We start from the raw sequence: 17,847 nt of genomic DNA, 5'->3' as shown, positions 1-17,847 counted from the left end.
GCCTCCTCTCTGCATGCAAGGCCTGAATCTACCTCTGCTTCGCCCTCACTTCTAAGGTGGAAAAATTAAATATTGATGCTAATTGTAGAAACTTTCCTCACTAAAAAAAAGGGAGAAGAGGAGACAGTCAAACGAGAGGGATCTGTCACCATAGCCATCATTATTATGAGCATAACTGCTGAGGCCTGTGATATCAAAGCCCACTTTTTGATATCCCTTGTCCCGTACACGACTATCCAGGCCCCTCCACCCCTCTCATGCTTCTCTTTGGAGCATAATATTGTAATGAAGAAGGGCCTTCATGAGGAATCTGTCCTTGTCAATTACCAGGCGGGGCCCTCTCTTCTCTGCCCTGCCGCCTGAGGCTAGCGCTAAATGCACCTGATTCTCTGCGCTCCTGCTCCAGCAGCGAGACCCTGTGTCACATGAAAGGACGGCCGCTAAAGTTTGCATATTCGCCAAGACGAGAAGAGTCAGTACAAGGCCTATGATTAAACATAGGGCAGGGATCACAGCAGGTGAATGGAGGCTGAGGGATGAAATTTTTAAAAAGGCCCGGCCTTACCACATTCCCGGAGTATCATTTGCATTGTCATGCAGAAAAAAGAAGAAGAGAAAGAAGAAGAAAGAAATAAGATGAGAGAGAGAAAGGAGGAGGTGGGGGGGAGTTGGAGTGATCGCCATCAAAGGTAATTGATGTGGTATTCTGAAATTACCATTTTCTTCTCTTGTCTGAGCTCCAACCTGATTTTAATGGCCTTGCCAGGTATATCAGATAACAACTGGACTGATTTGAAACATAATTGGGGCTTTACTTATGTTTTATTATCACAGTATTTAAGACATAGCATAAGTGATAACACATAAAACCAGTGGACGAGGAGAGACAATGATGAGAGTGTGGTTGAAATGTAATTTGTGATTGACAGCGTTGGGATCACAGTGCAGAGTAACCTACAAAAAACGTCAGATCTACACTGTGTACCCCCAAACAGTCTGACAGGAAATATCCATACCACAGGAAGAGCAGCCACACATCGCTTTAATGGCTTCCTGCCTGCATGTGAAGCTAAAGCCCTCCAGGTAAACACAAACACAAACTGAATCAACAAAAGATGCAAATCAGTAGACTGAATAAAGTCAGGAACGCAAGGTTACCGCTGTTGTTTAAAAACAGTAAGAATTTAACGAGTATGTGTTCTTGTGTGTGTGTGTGTGTGTGTGTGAGAGAGCTATGTGTGTTGGTTATGTGTGTGGGTGTGTGTGTTCAGGGTATCCTAGTACCCTGTGTTATTATTTACAAAGGGCATTAATTAACATGCTTTTTAAAATCCCTGTTGTAGTTGTATTTGTAGTGCTGACAGATAAAGTAGTTTAGCTGTGTATACCGCTCAAGGATAAAGGAAACAAAACAGAGCAGGATGCCAGCTTTTTGCCCTGCCCTGGTTCAGCGGCAGTTTCACACTTTCCTCTGGTTCCGGCCTGAGTCTGAAGATTCAAGGTAGACTCTATACTCAGCTATTTAAATGAGGATAATGAATGACTAAATGCTATGCTTTTCTCTAGATAAACATTTATTCAATACAATTTTTGGGTATGGTCAAAGATTACTATTCAAGAGCGTATTTATTACACATTTTGACATTTTCAAGGATTACCGAGACTTTGTGCAGGATTCTATTTTTCCCCTTTCCTGAGTTCTCTTCATCTTGACATCTGTCTTGTGGAGACGGCAAAAGGAAACATGTGTTTTAAGCACCCTCTCTGCCCGGCTGGCTTTGTGAGAGAGAAGCACAGAGAAAGAGAGAGAGAGCTGCAGAGATCCACAACCACTGAACAGAATCTGCTTTTTGGGTCTCTCAGTCTCCACATGTCCCTGGGCACAGCTTTGATCAGTCCCACCTTGAGACTTATCCTAGAGCTAGTGGCTCTCCCCTACTTTCAGAGGCTAATCAGTCCTCCTCTCTGAGCCCTCTATATGCTTTGGAGTAGACCACAGCATGCGTACGAGAGCCTCGGAACAACTTGTTCTCTCTCTGTAGAAAAAAAATAGAGTAAATAAACAAATAATTTGTTAATCTTGTCAGCTTCTCTGTTAAGGACGTGATCTTCGGAAATCATTGTTAGACTCAGACAAGCTGGAACAAACACTGATGGCTTTGTCAAAGACAAAAAAAAAAACGTCCTGTGCTTGTAGGACCTTCTAGACTAACAGAACATAGTAAGAGGGAGAGATGACCGTCTCGGTCAGTTAAATTGGAGGGTCATGTTTTGTGTTCAGCTCTGATGCAGGAAGTGTTTGTAGTGAGTGGTAGGAGATGGTAGGGGGTCACTGTGTAGCTTGGCAGAGGCTGATTTCTCTGTGCCTTGTGGCAGTAGGAACCAGTGCAAAAGACAGCACTAGCAGTGCACTGGTTAAGAAAATAATTGCACTGGAAGAACTGCTGCCATGGGCTCAGGCAACCAAGCTGCTCATGCCATCGGTGGCTCTTTTTTAAGAAAGTTTTTTTTCTTTCTTTTTTTTTTTTTTTTTTGCTTTGTGTTTGTCGAACAAGAACAGAGAAGACCATATCCGGCGGCATTTGTGGAGGGAAAAGGGAAGGGGGAAAAAAGGAAAAGAAAAAGACAAATCTTTTCCTTCTTTGTACGAGAGCTGTAGGCTACCCGCAAGAGTTGTGTGTGTGTGTGTGTGTGTGTGTGTGTGTGTGTGTGTGTGTGTGTGTGTGTGTGTGTGTGTGTGTGTGTGTGTGTGTGTGTGTATGTGTGCTATTTCTGTCTCATTTCCATACCTTCGATACCACCGCGGGGAGGTCATACTACTCTGGCCAGCTTCCCCCAGAGGGAGGACTGACTCAGGGGGACGTGGAGAGACAGCGCGGTCCGCCCTGCACCCCAAAATGTCCCCTCACAGCCTCCAGCCTCTTCCCCCTGAAACCACCACACTCACTCAAATACAGTCAGAAGAAAGCACTGATGAAAAAGGGGAGACAAGACAGATTTTTTTTATACTTCTCTCTCCCTCTCTCTTTCCCTCTGTCTGATATTTCCTTCTTCAAAGCCTGGAACACTCTACTGTGCCCTAGGGTTAATTAACATGCGCCAAACACTGAATGATCAGAGAGAATAGGAAATCTCCAAAGGTTAAGTGTCACAAGGGAAACGTGTTGTCAGCAATAGTTTTTTTTTCTTTCTCTTGTTTCTTCTTCCCTCCTTTTCAAAGACTAATGAAAGAACATCCGCCTCTCCACACACACGCAAAAAAAAGTGCATTTACTGATACCTTCTCAAAACTTTGTGTTTTCACTGTCAAAAAGTGGAAAGATTTCACATTTTGGGGTTCAAACCTTTACATTTCACTCTGTGACATATTGAGGGAGCGTAACAAGCGCGTTTCATGATGGGCGTGTTGTTTTCTGCCAGATCTGAACAATTTCATGATGGCAAACTTTTCACAGTGCAAGAACAAAAGACAACATGCTGTACATCAAGTTGCAGAGCCGCTGTAAGATGGATCTCAGAAGCCATGGCAACACAGAGTATCCACTATCTTTCTCTTTCTTCTTTGCACACACATACACACACTCACGTCAGATGAAATTCATTTGTTAAGCACTTTGTTAGCCTCTCCGATATCCCTTCTTAAAAATGTAGGGGATCACCTGTGATCCAGGGACAGCCTCGATTGCATGTCACACAGGGAGAAACGGAATGGTTTTTCTGCACTTTAATTAATACAGGGACACTCTTCTCTCGGGCTGGCTTCTGGCTGACATTTGGTGCATGCTTGAGTGCCTTCCCACCTGATTTCCATCTCTTGCATGAAGGTGAGGCTCTCTCTCTCCCTCTCTCTGTGGCTGTGTGTGTGTGTGTGTGTGTGTGTGTGTGTGTGTGTGTCCGCAATAAGGAAGGCAGAAGGAAGACCAGAACAGTGGCTGACAAGGACACCGGCTCCAGGGGCTGCCAGTGGGAGAACGGATTAAGGTGGCGTGACAATTGTGGATTAAAGGCACTTTCAGTCCAATCCCGGCGCATTCACAGGTTAGGGTTCAATGCCAAACGCTCCCATCCACACATGCATAGGCATGAGGGCACATTCGAGCCATGACAGGGCTCCTTAGAAGTTTTAGGGAAATTGGACGGGCACATTCTTTTGCTTTCTTTTCCCCTTCTCTCAAAAAGATTTTTGGCATGGCCTCCATTTCAAAGTTTTGTAAGTATATAGTGTGTTTAGGAAACCACAAATGACTTTTCCTTTTTAAAGGGAGAGATGTTTCATGATTTAATTGTGTGCATTTTTATTCCAGACATTGGACCCAAGAATTGAAAATACAGATATCAAAGTTTTAGGAAATAATACATTTAATGTACAGTTGTACATTCACAGTACATTTGAAAGTGTATATACAAATGACAAATATTAACTTTTGAAGGAACCGTATGCTTTGAGTAGACAGTGAAGATCCATATGTGTAAGATCCAACTTGTAGTATAGCTTTGCAATAGTGTTGCAGAAGTATTGGTGTACTCTCTCGCAATAAACCTGTAGTGTACATGTTTACATGAGCCGAAGCAAAGGACTCACTTCATCTCCTGCTGATACCAGCAAGCTAAGCTAACATTGGCCATTGACTGAAGCAGTTAACATGGTGTGTTAGCGTAACATGGTGTGTTAGTCTTAGACTGTCTCCCTCATCCTCTTTTGCACACACACCTGCACTGTGCATTCCATCCGATGCAGAACTGTGTAGACTCCAACTCTCAGCTGTTAGTTTCAGCTAAGAGCTATATCACACACACACACACACACACACACACACACACATGAAAATGGGCCTTCTTATTAACCTGGTGTGTTTTATAGAGCACACACACTCACACACATGCATTAATATGCATATGCATCCTCCCGTAGTATTTGTCTTAACCAGTTCTCAGAAAATTATGATTACAAATAACACCGTGAGTGTGTGTGTGTGTGTTTATATGTGTGTGAGCACACCCCACCCCACCATGCGCCACCCGGCGGGCCACTGGCTTGTACAAACAAGCAGGGAGTCAGCGGCGCCTGTACCAGATGATTAGCACCACTTCACGGCCAATCATGATTAGTGCGGTTGGCATGGCGCCACTGCGGCCGGCTGCATGTAGCTATGCAGGCATGAGGCAGTGCAGCGCAGTGCAGCGCAGGCATTCCCCAGCTGATGCTAACGCCACCACCACTGCCGCGCTAACGGGAGCGCAGCAACAGCAGCGGTGTGACGATGCAGGATGAGGATGCTCCTGGAGCTCAGGGATTACACACCACTCCTAGAACTGTCTGATAATGTCTGATGACTACTGGGGATCAGTTGTTGAATGCGGCCTACTCTTTACAATATTGATTATGTGTTGTATATGTTTATTGTTATTATGTTGTTTTGTTTGCACTGAAAGTATAATTCCATTATGTTTGTAAACATTTTTGTATATAATGTATTTATGTATTTTATTTACTTATCTATCAATGTTTTTTGTTTGTTTTTGTTTAATCTGTATGCATTTACTTGGAATTTAAATATGGAATGTTATTACAGTATTGCCCCATCTGTTATGATTTGGTAGGATTCCTCCAGTTATTAGTAATATTAATATTCATTTTACAACTATCTGTACAGTAACAATCAGAACCAGTAATATCACTGTAGTGGAATGCACACTGATTCATTGACAGTAGATGTTCTAATTACTATGAGGAAAGTCTAGAATTGGTAATTTAAGAGTGTGATTGGAATGATATCTAGCAATACCATAATATATTTATATGAAGTCAGTCTCAAACGTTTTGGTTTTAAGGTAGATGTGCTTTCTGTTACAGTAGGACAGCATGTCCACACAAATATTCAACCTTAATACATTGTCATAATATTCTGTTAGGAATACATTTTATCCATGCCATACAACCTCTTGGAGTGTAGAGAATATGTTCTCACTGTTTCACAGATACATTCATGATACAAAAAAAGTCTGAATGGAGTTTCATCACTCTTGAGTCTCTCCTTGTGCAGTCGATGTTGGAGCACACCCAGGTAGCCGCTTGCTCTGAACCTGAGTGGACCCAGGTCTGACACAGCACTGCCACATCAGGACCAGCTGTCTCCCACAGCCTGCTACAATAGCGGAAGTCTTATCCCCTAGTTCTTGGAGAGGAGAGGGGGAGAGAGAGAGAGAGAGTGGGTGAGGGGCAGGTCTGCTGGAGGACCGCTAGCGGTGGGATGGAGGCACGAAGGGAGGGATAGAGGCCCTGCCACGGGGAGCATGTCGAGTGTTGCCTCAGTCCATGGAGATGAAGGTACGGCTTCCAGCAGAGAGGGCGAGAGGGAGAGAGAGCGCGTGCAATCAGAGACCAGCCCAAAGCAACAAATAACGCTGATGTGTCTCATTAACAGGAAACTCTCTCTCCCTCTCCCCTTTCCTGTCTCTCTCTCTCTCTCGCTCTTTGTGTGGGGAGAAAAAAGTACACATCAAGTTGTTTGTTATTTACACTAAACACAAACTAGTTTAGATATTTATACAATGAAATGCACCACTGGGAGAAAATCCAAGAGGCAAAAATAATTGTTTGATAGCTGTAACAGTGTAGCGTTCATCAGACACTCTTTAACGCTACTCTAGCTCACAGTCATTTGAAGTCCTAATGTGAACAAGATCATTCTGTCTTAGACAGAGAACACATAATATGAGTGTCGTGCTTAAATATTTACCTCATCCTGCTTGTTATAGAAGTTCACCTACAAAAAGAAATGACCAGCAACTATGTGTTTAGTCTTTCTCCTGGTTAAGACTAGTACTTACACTTATGTCTTTACCTTGCCGGATGATTTGTGTAGTGGGGGAGACAGAGAGGGAATGTTGCCATAGATACTTTCCAGCTTTTTCCCCCTCTATGGTGCTTCCAACTTGACTCTACAAAGGTGACAGACTGGAAGCCGGAGCAGCGAATGGAGGCGAGTGATCCGTCTAGTCTGCGTTGCCGTGGCATTGAGCCTCATGAAAGGAAGCGCGCCCTGACAACACCAAAGGCCTGGAGACGCCCGCATCCCCCTCTCCTGCCATCCGCACACCAGGCGGGGTAGGGGCAGGGGCAGGGGTAGGAGTAGCGCCCCGGAGAGAGTGGCAGGCGTGAAGACGAGCTGTCCTTCACTGCCGTGCCAGCGAGGCCCCAGGGCTGTGAGGAGAAGCAGGGGGTCAGTATTTACCATACACACCCATCCAACACCACCCCCATCCATCCACCATACCAGCACACCCCCAACAGCCTTAATGAGCCCCAGTATTCAGCAGAGAGAGAGAGAGAGTGAGAAAGAAAGAAAGGGAGAACATGAAAGAGAAAGAACTGGCTGAGGATTCCTTTGGTAAATATGAAATAATAATAATTAAAGAAATATTAATATAGCTCTGGCATGCTTCTCTCTCTCTCTCTCTCTCTCTCTCTCTCTCTCTTTCTCTGTTCTTCTCAGTCAGTTGCATGGAGGGGAAGAGGAGCAGCACTTGCAGGCTAGCCTGTAGGAACTTTCATTTCCAGCACAGGGCCGCCGGATGAAGCTCACACACAAACACACACACAAACACACACACACACACACACACACACACACACACACACACACACACACACACACACACACACACTCCTCACTGCAGTCCCACACAGGACCTTCCTGGCCTGGTGTATAATTAAACACCCGGTGGCACAGTGCTCGCTGGCAGCCAGGCAGGCCCCTGGCACTGGCAGAGTAAGCAGAAAAGAGACACAACATGAAAGAAAAGGGGAAAAAATCTGTCAAACCTTGCAACTAGAATTTTTAACCCCTTTCTTGTTGTCTTATCTTTCCTTCTCTCTCTATCCCTCTCTATCTCTCTCTCTCTCCCTCACTCCATCATTTTCTTTTCTAAGGCAAGTGTCATCCAACAGCTGCACATTTAAATGTTAATCGTGTGTGAGTGTGAGTGTGTGGGTTTGGTAGCGGTGCGCTGCAGAGCACTGGGGCACCAGCAGGGGCATCTCCCAGCCTCCCTGGCACAGTCACTTACCCCCATACAGCATGTCATTACCACTTATATTATATATTAATGGAAGTGTTATTACATTATGTGTGCTTTGGTATTTTATGAAATGATTCATTTAATCATTAATCTCTCAATATATTTTGGTGGTTTGTCAATTTGTTTGTTGATTTTCTAAATGTATTATCACTACCACCTACTTTTTACATGGATTACCAATGCCATACAGGTGTTGACACAGTATACCACAGCTGGCCCAGATGAGGGTCTGATGCACTCCTGAGTCGGCCACTGTCCCCTCCCTCTCTGCTTAGCGTCGTCTTATTTACGATTCTCGACACTCCGTCCACCTCATTGTGTCATTACATTAATTAATCCAGGTTCATCAGTGATCCATACTCTCAGCTGATTGAGTCACTCTTCTCTCCAATTAGTTGCGGAAGTCGCAAATCCCCCTGCTCACCTCCGGGGGGGACGAAGTGGTATTAGTGGTCTTATTTGGATATCCTTGACCGTTTGGCATTTTAAAAACGCCAATCACTCACTCTCCGTGCCCCTCTGTTTACGGCGCGTTTCCTGCCTTTTTTCCTCCCCTTCGGCGGTGCCACCGTCGCTGACATTCATGGGGTTGCGGACCCATCGGGGTGATTAAGTGCTGGCGTTTGCCGTGGCAAATTGCATCATTTCAATTGAGGAGAGAGTCCCCCTTGGGTTTGGTGGAGGTCCCTATGGGCTCGCCTTGAACAGAACAGCATGTTGTACATCCACATAAAAAGGAAAAAATATGGGAGGTACTCTTCTCTTTATGACACAGAGATTAATCTGTCACTGCACCTCAGCATAAATCTCACACCTGCTTTGCAAAATACTGTTTTACCCTCCTTTACACTATATTTTATCTTTTATTGGCAATAAACATAAAACATCACAAAGGGGTAATGTTCTCATCAATATTATTACAAAATGATAATAAATTTGAAGGCTTATAAACTTTTGAGGGATTTTCTTCCCAGGCCTCCGTCAAGAGGCACAGTGCATCTCAGGGGCGGATTTGAAACTGTCATATAAGTCTGTGTTTGTGCGCGCGTGTGTGTCTCGTGGTGATGTGTGTGTGTGTGTGTGTCCAGTGGTGATGTGTGTGTGTGTCCAGTGGTGATGTGTGTGTGTCCAGTGGTGATTTGGGATATAAATAGTTTCCTCATTCCCAGTGTGACCTGCAATGTTAGTAGGTAAGATGCAGAGTAGTGACACAGTGTGAACAGTGAGTTGGTTAACGGCTGCTGAATATTTAGATTCTCTAAGACTTGGCTTCAGTCCCCTGGCATTGCAGTGCAGCGTCTCACTTGTTTTGAAAATGTGACACTGTTGTGACATTAGGATTTCTAAATGAGAACGGGATGAGGGACAGGGGTGAGAGGGAGCAGGGTCGTGTCAGTAAAACACTCTCAGGTGGCACCCCTCCATCTCTCTCTCTCTGTCTTTTCCATTCTCTTTCTCTGTCGTTTCTCTTTGCGAGATGAAGTGGGCCTTTTGGGGATGATCCTTTTGCGTTCCTGCACAGTGAGAACTGCATTGTCAACGATTTAGCGGATTCTTCTTCCTGAGAGACCACAAACTAAACAGCACAAGTACACAGTATAGAAAAGCTTGTTTCTAGTATGCAAATCATCCTTGCTGGAGGTAAAATTAACATTTTTAATTAAAAAATTAGCACCAAACAAACACAGCAAAACACACTAATGATTAAAACATCTAAATAAAGCCTCATCACTGGAAATAGGTGGCAACATGAATGGGGTGGGGGTACTTCCTTTATTGTTATTTTTTTGTGGTTTCCTCTATAAAAGGTGTTTTAACAGGCTGTCTAGAATGAGTACTCACTGTTACAAAAACATTTAGTGGAACAGCACAATTAGGGTGAATAATACTAACTATGATTTTCTCTACTACCATCAACCATCTCAAACTATGCAACATGATATCAAACTATCACTGAAATTAACATGTTAGTATTCATTTTAATTATGGTCTGTTTGAGGCAAAGTTTATTATCTTGTAGGCCTAGGAACACACGTTACTTGAAAGGAATCTACTACTGCTATGTGGAGTAAACAAGAGAAAGACATACTTTCATAATTTCAGGGTAAAATAATAAGAATAATTACACTCATAATTAGAGCATGAGATTTGATCAAATATTTCGTTGTGTGAGGGGAGGAAAAAATGAGGATGATCAGAGCAGTCACAGCAGGCAGCTGGGCTCTCGCCACAGGCAGCAAACACTGAAGCTGTGCCCGTGATGCTCTTGCGCCCTCTAGTGGTACTTGGTTCTCTCTACACTTACATTTAGCATTCTACTTCCACAGTATTGATATTAAGTCATTGCCTTGCTGCCTTGCTGAACTGTGCAGCATAGAACAAACCTTACGACACACTTACAGAATATTCAACATAGTTTATTTTCAAAACAAAAGCACATACAAAAGAGAAAACAAATAACTAGGTTACACAATTGTCAACTTGGTATGCCTGACGCCATGTTGAGTGATTCACATTCACTCCAGTGACTGATTTCATTTGATCACTTCATCCAGTGTCCTTATTTGATACTATGATGAATGATGAATAATGGACGTGACCATCCTAATTTGACCAGTTGTCGATGGTTTTCTACAGTACATTGTGTAAAAGATGGATATTGGCTGCAGGTGTAGGTAAGCAACATTCGCATAACAATTAGACTGGTCATCCTTCTAGATTTGGCAGAACTGGAATTGGATTGTATGGTCTACTTTAAGAGACATGATATAAGAGTTCAGAGATGGAGGGTAGAAACAGCTAGTAGCTCTGCTCTAGTCATCTCCTCCACACAGGGTCAGCAGGGCCCTCTGGTAGTCACCCTTAGTGTGTTCCTGGTGGGGGGCACAGGGAGTGTGTTAGTTCATTCAGAAACACTCATGGCCAGGGGTGCAGTGGTAAAATAAGAGGTGGATAAACTGTGATCACGGTAAAGTGGACTGCGCCATGCAGTATCGGATTTTTTAAAAAGGCATTCAGAACATGTTCAATGGTGATGGAGGTTATTGTCCAATGTTTATAACAATACCAGTGGTATTAAATGGTTCCTAGAGTGTTGGTGAGTGTACATATTGTAAATGTGGATAATACAGTGTGATGTATTAATGTTAAAAGTTGCAATTGGTGAATAAACTCTTTTGAGGGGTGGATAAACTCTATTTCTGATTTTTTTAAGAAACCAATTTGATGTAATTTTGTCAAGGTTTAGATGATGTTATTAATACAGTTTTATTGTGGTAACACAGTATGTATGTGGTATATAAAGTGATATAAAGAATCTGGAATGTGAAATTTATTTATCTCATGAATTCATCTCATCTGCATTGATGCAACTCTTAATTATCCTTTGCAAGTAGACACCCACTTGCTATACTTCTGTACACAATAGGACTTGGTGAACTGACATACTAGCTGATTGATAGACACTTATGTTTATCAATGCTCTCTTGAAATGACAGGGATGCTACTTACAGCGATGGTCTGGTACAGAGACTTGCCCTGCTGCTTCTTAAACTCAGAGCGGATCTTCATCAGGTCCACCTCGCATCTGGAGACCATGATTCTGGTCACGACTTTGTCCTTCGCCGATTTGCCCTGAGATAAGTTAAGAAAAGGAAAAGGAAGGAGTTGGAAAAGGCAGAGAAATGGCCTCATGAACAACTGCTGCACCGTATGATGCAACCACAGTGTAAGCCATCTGCAACGTAAGCAGCAATATTATTCAAAGAGGGGGAACTGTACTTTTATGTTGGTTCTCTCTAACTTGGTATGAAAAAGAATAAAGTTTCACTGAAACAGAAAAATCTTTTAGTTTGTTCTTAAAAAGTGCATGAAGTTGACTTACCTTCATGGCTTCGGCGAGTCTGCTGGCAAAGTATAGCTGTTTGTTTTCAAAACACTGAACTGGGGAAGAAATTGTGAAGGCATTAGGATGTTAAACTGTTTACAACCAGAGGTGTTCAATAGCTCTACAGACCAAAAGTATCCATGCAACCTTAAAAGTCTCTTTCAAAGAAAGCTGAGGGTCTTAAAGACACACCAACATTATGCAATAAAAATCACCTATTGTCTCAACACTACTAACAGCACATTAAGATAGCTCAGAGATTGTGACAGCAGAGCTAAATTGCAGGTTTGTGTCTGTCGAGGTGCAGACCTACCCAGTGTGAGGAAGGACTTCTCCAGGTCCCCCTTCACCTCCTTCCTGATGCTCTCCTGCATGTCATACGGGCTGTAGCTCTTGTACCTGTCAAACACTGTTACACACACACACACACACCAAAGGGGGCAATTAGATATGATGTCTTTGCAGCATTCAGCATTCTAACCTGTCAGCTATACTGTAGAACAGGTTAGAAAATACTTTTCCACAAGGTAAATTTGCAAAAGAATATACGTTTTTCTCAGTCCAAATGTAACAATTCTGCCCTGTCAGTCATTCTTCAATGGAGAGCAGTTTGTAGTGTTGTGTTTTAGAGATATCTGTCTGATTCGGATGAATGTTATTCTAAAATTAGCCCAGAGACTGTTCTCAGCACTGCTCGTGCGTGGGTACCTTTCTGCAGGTGAGGGACACTCCTCTCAGACATGATGGAGATCCAGGTCTTCACATCAGTGCCTTTCCTCTTCACGCCAGCCTCGTACAGAGCCTGCACACGACAAGCCCAGAACGCAATTCATATAGATCTTAACATATAGAGATGTTCTGCACCACACTACACTAATATGCACCTGCAGAATTTATTTATTACACTCAAACGCGTATCTCTATTTTTAAAAACCTCCTTAAGGTTCCAACTCTTCCGAGAGCACCTCCTCTCCAAGCACTACTAACAACCGGATATGCGTAATCTAGCACTTGACCTTGACCCATGGTGACTCATGACCTTCTCCATCCTGACTATTCCTCTTCTTCTTGCCTTGCCTTAACTTTGCTAAAGTGTTATTCTATACTATGCGAGTAGTACTTATAGCTGCACTAACCTAGTCTCACTGTACCTTGATTGTTCCTTTTTTAAAGTGGCTTTTGATGAAAGTGTCATCTGAATGGCTAAATGTAATGTTACATGTAAAATCTTATATTACTTGCTAGTGATGACATGTTAAATCGTCTTAAATTGACTATATTGAAAAACACCATTCCGTGTTCATTAAATTGTGAAATATAGGCTACTCAGAGACACAAAAGGAAGCCAATGATATTTCACTTACTCTGGCATCTTCATCGATCTTCTCGTAGTCTACCACAGTGCTTGGCTCATCTCTCTTGGCCTGTTTTGGAGATAAAGCGACTGCTGTTACACAGGTCTGAACAGCAGGTGATGATGTCTGCTGGAAAAGAGAGGCCAGGTGTGTCCTACCTCCACGAGGGCCAGCAGGAGTGCCCGGAACTCGCCTGACGTGTCTCCAGCCACATCCTTCTCCAGATCCTTCTTGAAAACTGTGAGGGTTTGATCGACACAACTTTTATCATTATTATTGTTAAAAATAATCACCGTCCGTCAGTAAATGTCCCTTCAATGATTGATTTGCGTTGCGATTGTGTATTGTGCGCTGATAATCAGATATTATCGAGGACCAGATGAATCAACAAGCCTTACGTTCTTTGTAGACGCTCTTGATCTCCACAAGCTCTGATCTGCTCCGGGAGCAGACGAGCTCAATCAGAGTCTCCTCATCGGTCCCGAGACCCTGCCAAGAGACATTAAAACCCCATCAGTCACGCCATTACACACATGGCCATCATGCTGCAGCGATCAGTGACAGAGATGATGGCCCATCATCTAACACGTCACACACAAGCCTGACTGATCTGATATCCATTTACACCATTTGCATCACAGATGCCCATTCACAGGCACATGTGAAACAGGAAATTAAATCTGGATAATTACACATTATAGGTTCTGGGTTTACATCTGTACTTAATGACAGATTAGCCTAACATCTGCATATTTACAGACAGAAATTCCATGTGATTTTCAAAGCTGCATTGTGTCATGGGGTTGCTAACTGGTGACTGCTGTAATTTCTCACCTTGATGGATGATTTGATCTCAGTAGCGTCATACTGTGATGTGCTCTTCATAAGACCCAGGACCAGTGCCTCCAGAGAGCCAGATAGCGCCCCCTTCAGGGCAGTGATCATATCCTGTACACACACACCATGCAAAGTTAAGGAAGTCTAGTGGCAGCAGCAGCAGCTTGCAAAGACCACTGTGCGGGTTTCATCATAGGACTCAAAGGGACTATGAAAACAAGATTAGCCAAGCAAGAAAAGATTCAAATTGAGGCAGAGTGCAATTCAAATTCAGTTTCCGCCATCTCTCTGTACCTTCTTGGCTCTCCTCTCATAAGCAAAGGCAATCTCTCGCCTTTGGTTGTATGTGCGTCTGGTCAGGATGTCGGTGATAGTCTGCTCGTCCACCCCTAAGACAGAGAGCAAAATGTTTGATGTCTAACATGATATGTAAGACTGGCATAAGATTTGCTCTGGTGTTTTCCTTTACAAAAGACATCATAAGCATTTCGCATCTGTGCTGTTTTGTTTTGAATGACTAATCATTGAAGCTTTGATTTCTATCCTGCAAGTGAAAGATCTCAAGTCATTCAGTTAAAAGTGTTTCTAACAATTCCACAAATATGTCTTCGCATCATTACACTTCAAACAATTTTGATAAAGCACATGTTAACATGATCAAATCAGTTCACAGGGCGCAGGGCTTGACCCCGTCGGCCATGTTTGGTGATGTGTGCACAAATGCACAGTGTCTGTCCATAGCAACCAGGGCCCTAATTTAACCAGTGGAACATTACTGTGTCAGCGGCAGGCGGAGAGGGAGGATGCAGGCTGTAGCCAGTCATTAAGGCGTGGGCCAGTGCCAAGCTCCCACTGCGGTCTCACGGCTTCCAGACAGGAAAAGTGACTCACTTGTACCAGCACAGTGAGATCAGCCGATGAAAACTTTACTCCTACAGGCACCCAACTCAGCAGAGGATACACCCCGCTATTAAAAGCCCAACCGAAAAAAAGCCCAAATTTAATCCAGTAGGAACTGACAGTAAAATGCTGTTTTCTGTTCAGAGTGGGGGGGGTTGGGGGACTTCCAACTGAAAAACTCCAAGTAGATCCCCATTCCTAGTTTGTCTCATATGTTCTTTCAGCAGTTAGCGGACATGCTAACTGAACAGTCAGTACTTTTCCTCTTACCCTTTGTTTTGATAGCGGTCTCAATTCTGGCAGCATCCTTGTCAGGGTCGAAGTCAGAGGCAGGAACCACAGTGGGGTAGGTGGGTTCAGCTCCCTGCACATGCACACAACAGAGCAGGAAGTCAGCTCTGAGTTCTTCAACTGTCTGAACTCATACATGTGTATGTCATTTCAGAGGATTGGCACTTTTTTTTCCTTTTTACATTTCTCACATAGATTGCAAAGACATGACTTGTGGCTACACAGAGAGACACATTAGTGCTGCTTACCCCAATATTCAGGGTGAGCTGTCCCAGGAATTCAGATACCAGAGCCATGTTTCAAAGTTTCTGAAAGACAGTGAAAGAGAGAGAAAGAGAAAAGTTCACTTCACTACTAAAACACAACCATTTTTCACATTTTCTTCAGTCTGAAGTGACAAAGCATCACACTCCTTCTCCGCTAGGTCCCATGATGCCTCATTCGCAGTCGCCTGTTATGCAATTAGGTTTAAGGAAGCAAAGGTCCTATTAGTTCTGCGAGGGGGTGGTAGCTGCTTGAGGCAGTGTGTGTGCTAGGCAACCGTGAATTGATATTGTCTAGCAACAGTTTGGGATTCCATGAATCACATGTCATGTGTTCTTCATAGAAAATTCACATGAGTAAAACCAGACTTTAAAGGGAGGATTTATAACATTTGTCTTAGGGCAAAGAACAGGGAAAAAATCACTCCTGTTACTAAAATCCCCTTCTCTCTCTTTCAGGCACATTCTTTCCCCCCTGTTGGAAAAGATGAGTAATAGTTCATGAAGACATGCAACACGCTGAAATTTACTCTGCACACCGAGGCACTACACACAGCTCTCTGTGTATGGTATTTAACCTGACTGATTCAAGGCAGGTAAATGGACTACATCTTTCAGGAGGAGTGATAGCATCACACAGTGACCTGGCTGTGACACATATGAGGCAAATCTTAAGTAAACACATTTATCAGACTTAACAGATTTATCGCTCTGGGTTGGCTAATCCACAGGCATGGAGACACACCCAGTGAGAGGACAGAGGAGAAGAGAGGAAAGAAAGAAGAAAACGTCTCTGAAGCAGTGTGTGTGAGAGAGAGAGAGAGAGAGAGAGAGAGAGAGAGAGAGAGAGAGAGAGATAGAGGGAGAGAGAGAGAGAGAGAGAGAGAAAGAAAGAGCGAGAGAGAGAGAGAGAGAGAGAGGGAGGGAGGGAGGGAGAGAAAGAGAGAAAGGGAGATTTTTACACCTAGGGGCAGAATGTTTCCATTTCCTCTCTTCTCTTTTCTTTTTTCATCCCAACAATCTTAAAATTTAAAACTTTTTCAAAGAGACTTTTAAGGGGTAACATGCGCTCTCTGAAAGTGGATTAGCTTATCCACAGAAGAGAGTTGAATCCACCCAATAACCACACTGCAAACCCAGCCTCAGGAAAAAATGATACTGCAACATTTTACAGTCATGTGCAATCTTGTGGTACAAGACACACACACACACCAACTTTTTAGTCAGCACTTAATAGAGCAATGTAGTTCAGAAGAGTTGCAGAGGACAGAGGTACAAAGTGTTTTCTGAGAGAGTTTGGCTTGGCTTACCTGAGTGTGCAGTTTGTGGAGAGAGGAGACTGAGTCCAGCAGTGAAGAAAGGAAGGGCTGTGGTGGGGACTAAATATCAGAGGAGGACCGTGCCGGCCACGACCACAGTAGGGCAGTCCCGCCTCTCAGGGACACACCCAGAAACACACACACACACACACACACACACACTCTGCTCCTGCCATGAGCCACCCTCTGGCTCCACCCTAGAGCAGAGAGAGTGATATAGGAATCTGATACTCTCATTCATTCCATATCCAAACGTACAGCCTCTGGATCTATTTTAATTTGTACCAACTTCAACTCCTGACATAAACCAGCAGCCTCTAAACAAAGTCAAGAATGGATATCCATAGTGCTGTTCTGAATCAGGGAAGGATTTAAAGGCTTCAACATGGATGTATCATGAAACTTTTCAAACTCAGAAACTTCAGAAACAATGGCATGGATTTTTCAGAAAACTGATTCAGGGCTCTGCATTTTTTCTTTGTGTTGATGGCAGAGTAAGCTAGGGAACGTTATTGGACTGCAAACTTGTTACTGATTAGCAACTTACTATCCACCTGGGTGCAGCTTCCGTTGGCAAAGCACTAGCTTGTGATGACCATGAATGGAGCTGATATGGTTTATGAGGCTGCTGTTGATTTGCGGTCTTTCTTTCGACACTTTCACTCTATGCTATGTGATTGAGAGTGCATATGCTACTGTTACCCTGGACAATGTAAGGTTTGGATGGAGTGGGGTCCAGATGATGCAGAGGCCTTGAAATAGATACCGACTCACAAATGGACTCAATGTACACTATACTATAGACACAATTATTGGGACGCCATTGGAGTGGATGTCATTGAAGTTCCTGGGTTTAATGGCGTCCCAATACTTTTGTCTCTATAGTGCATCTCAAAAATCTATGGTTACACTTC

At 43.5% G+C, this 17,847-nt stretch overlaps 1 protein-coding gene across 1 annotated transcript; it reads right to left on the bottom strand.

Moving 5' to 3' along the window:
- Window positions 1–10,483: 10,483 nt before the first annotated feature.
- Window positions 10,484–17,004, bottom strand: LOC121723385 (annexin A2-A-like). Its single transcript, XM_042109001.1, has 13 exons — window positions 16,925–17,004; window positions 15,600–15,659; window positions 15,331–15,424; window positions 14,455–14,549; window positions 14,158–14,271; window positions 13,722–13,812; window positions 13,482–13,561; window positions 13,333–13,392; window positions 12,677–12,770; window positions 12,282–12,377; window positions 11,966–12,024; window positions 11,593–11,715; window positions 10,484–10,955 (listed from the first exon to the last, which is right to left on the bottom strand). Exons 2-13 carry the CDS (start codon window positions 15,645–15,647, stop codon window positions 10,896–10,898), a joined length of 1,014 nt encoding a protein of 337 aa, XP_041964935.1. The 5' UTR covers window positions 15,648–15,659; window positions 16,925–17,004; the 3' UTR covers window positions 10,484–10,895.
- Window positions 17,005–17,847: the final 843 nt, after the last annotated feature.

Source organism: Alosa sapidissima, chromosome 11 (genome assembly GCF_018492685.1).
Source record: "Alosa sapidissima isolate fAloSap1 chromosome 11, fAloSap1.pri, whole genome shotgun sequence".
In the NCBI taxonomy this organism is placed as follows: domain Eukaryota; kingdom Metazoa; phylum Chordata; class Actinopteri; order Clupeiformes; family Clupeidae; genus Alosa; species Alosa sapidissima.
The sequence above is the reverse complement of the archived record's forward strand: the minus strand, read 5'-3'. Positions and strand labels throughout refer to the sequence as shown.

Bases quoted from the DNA above. Each gene is read 5' to 3' on its own strand.
- LOC121723385 (XM_042109001.1), bottom strand. From the start codon at position 15,647: ATGGCTCTGGTATCTGAATTCCTGGGACAGCTCACCCTGAATATTGGG. The intron at 13,562-13,721 runs GTAAGGCTTGTT...AAACCCTCACAG, and splicing joins CAAGAGCGTCTACAAAGAAC to TTTTCAAGAAGGATCTGGAG. The intron at 13,393-13,481 runs GTAGGACACACC...TCTCCAAAACAG, and splicing joins TCCTGCTGGCCCTCGTGGAG to GCCAAGAGAGATGAGCCAAG.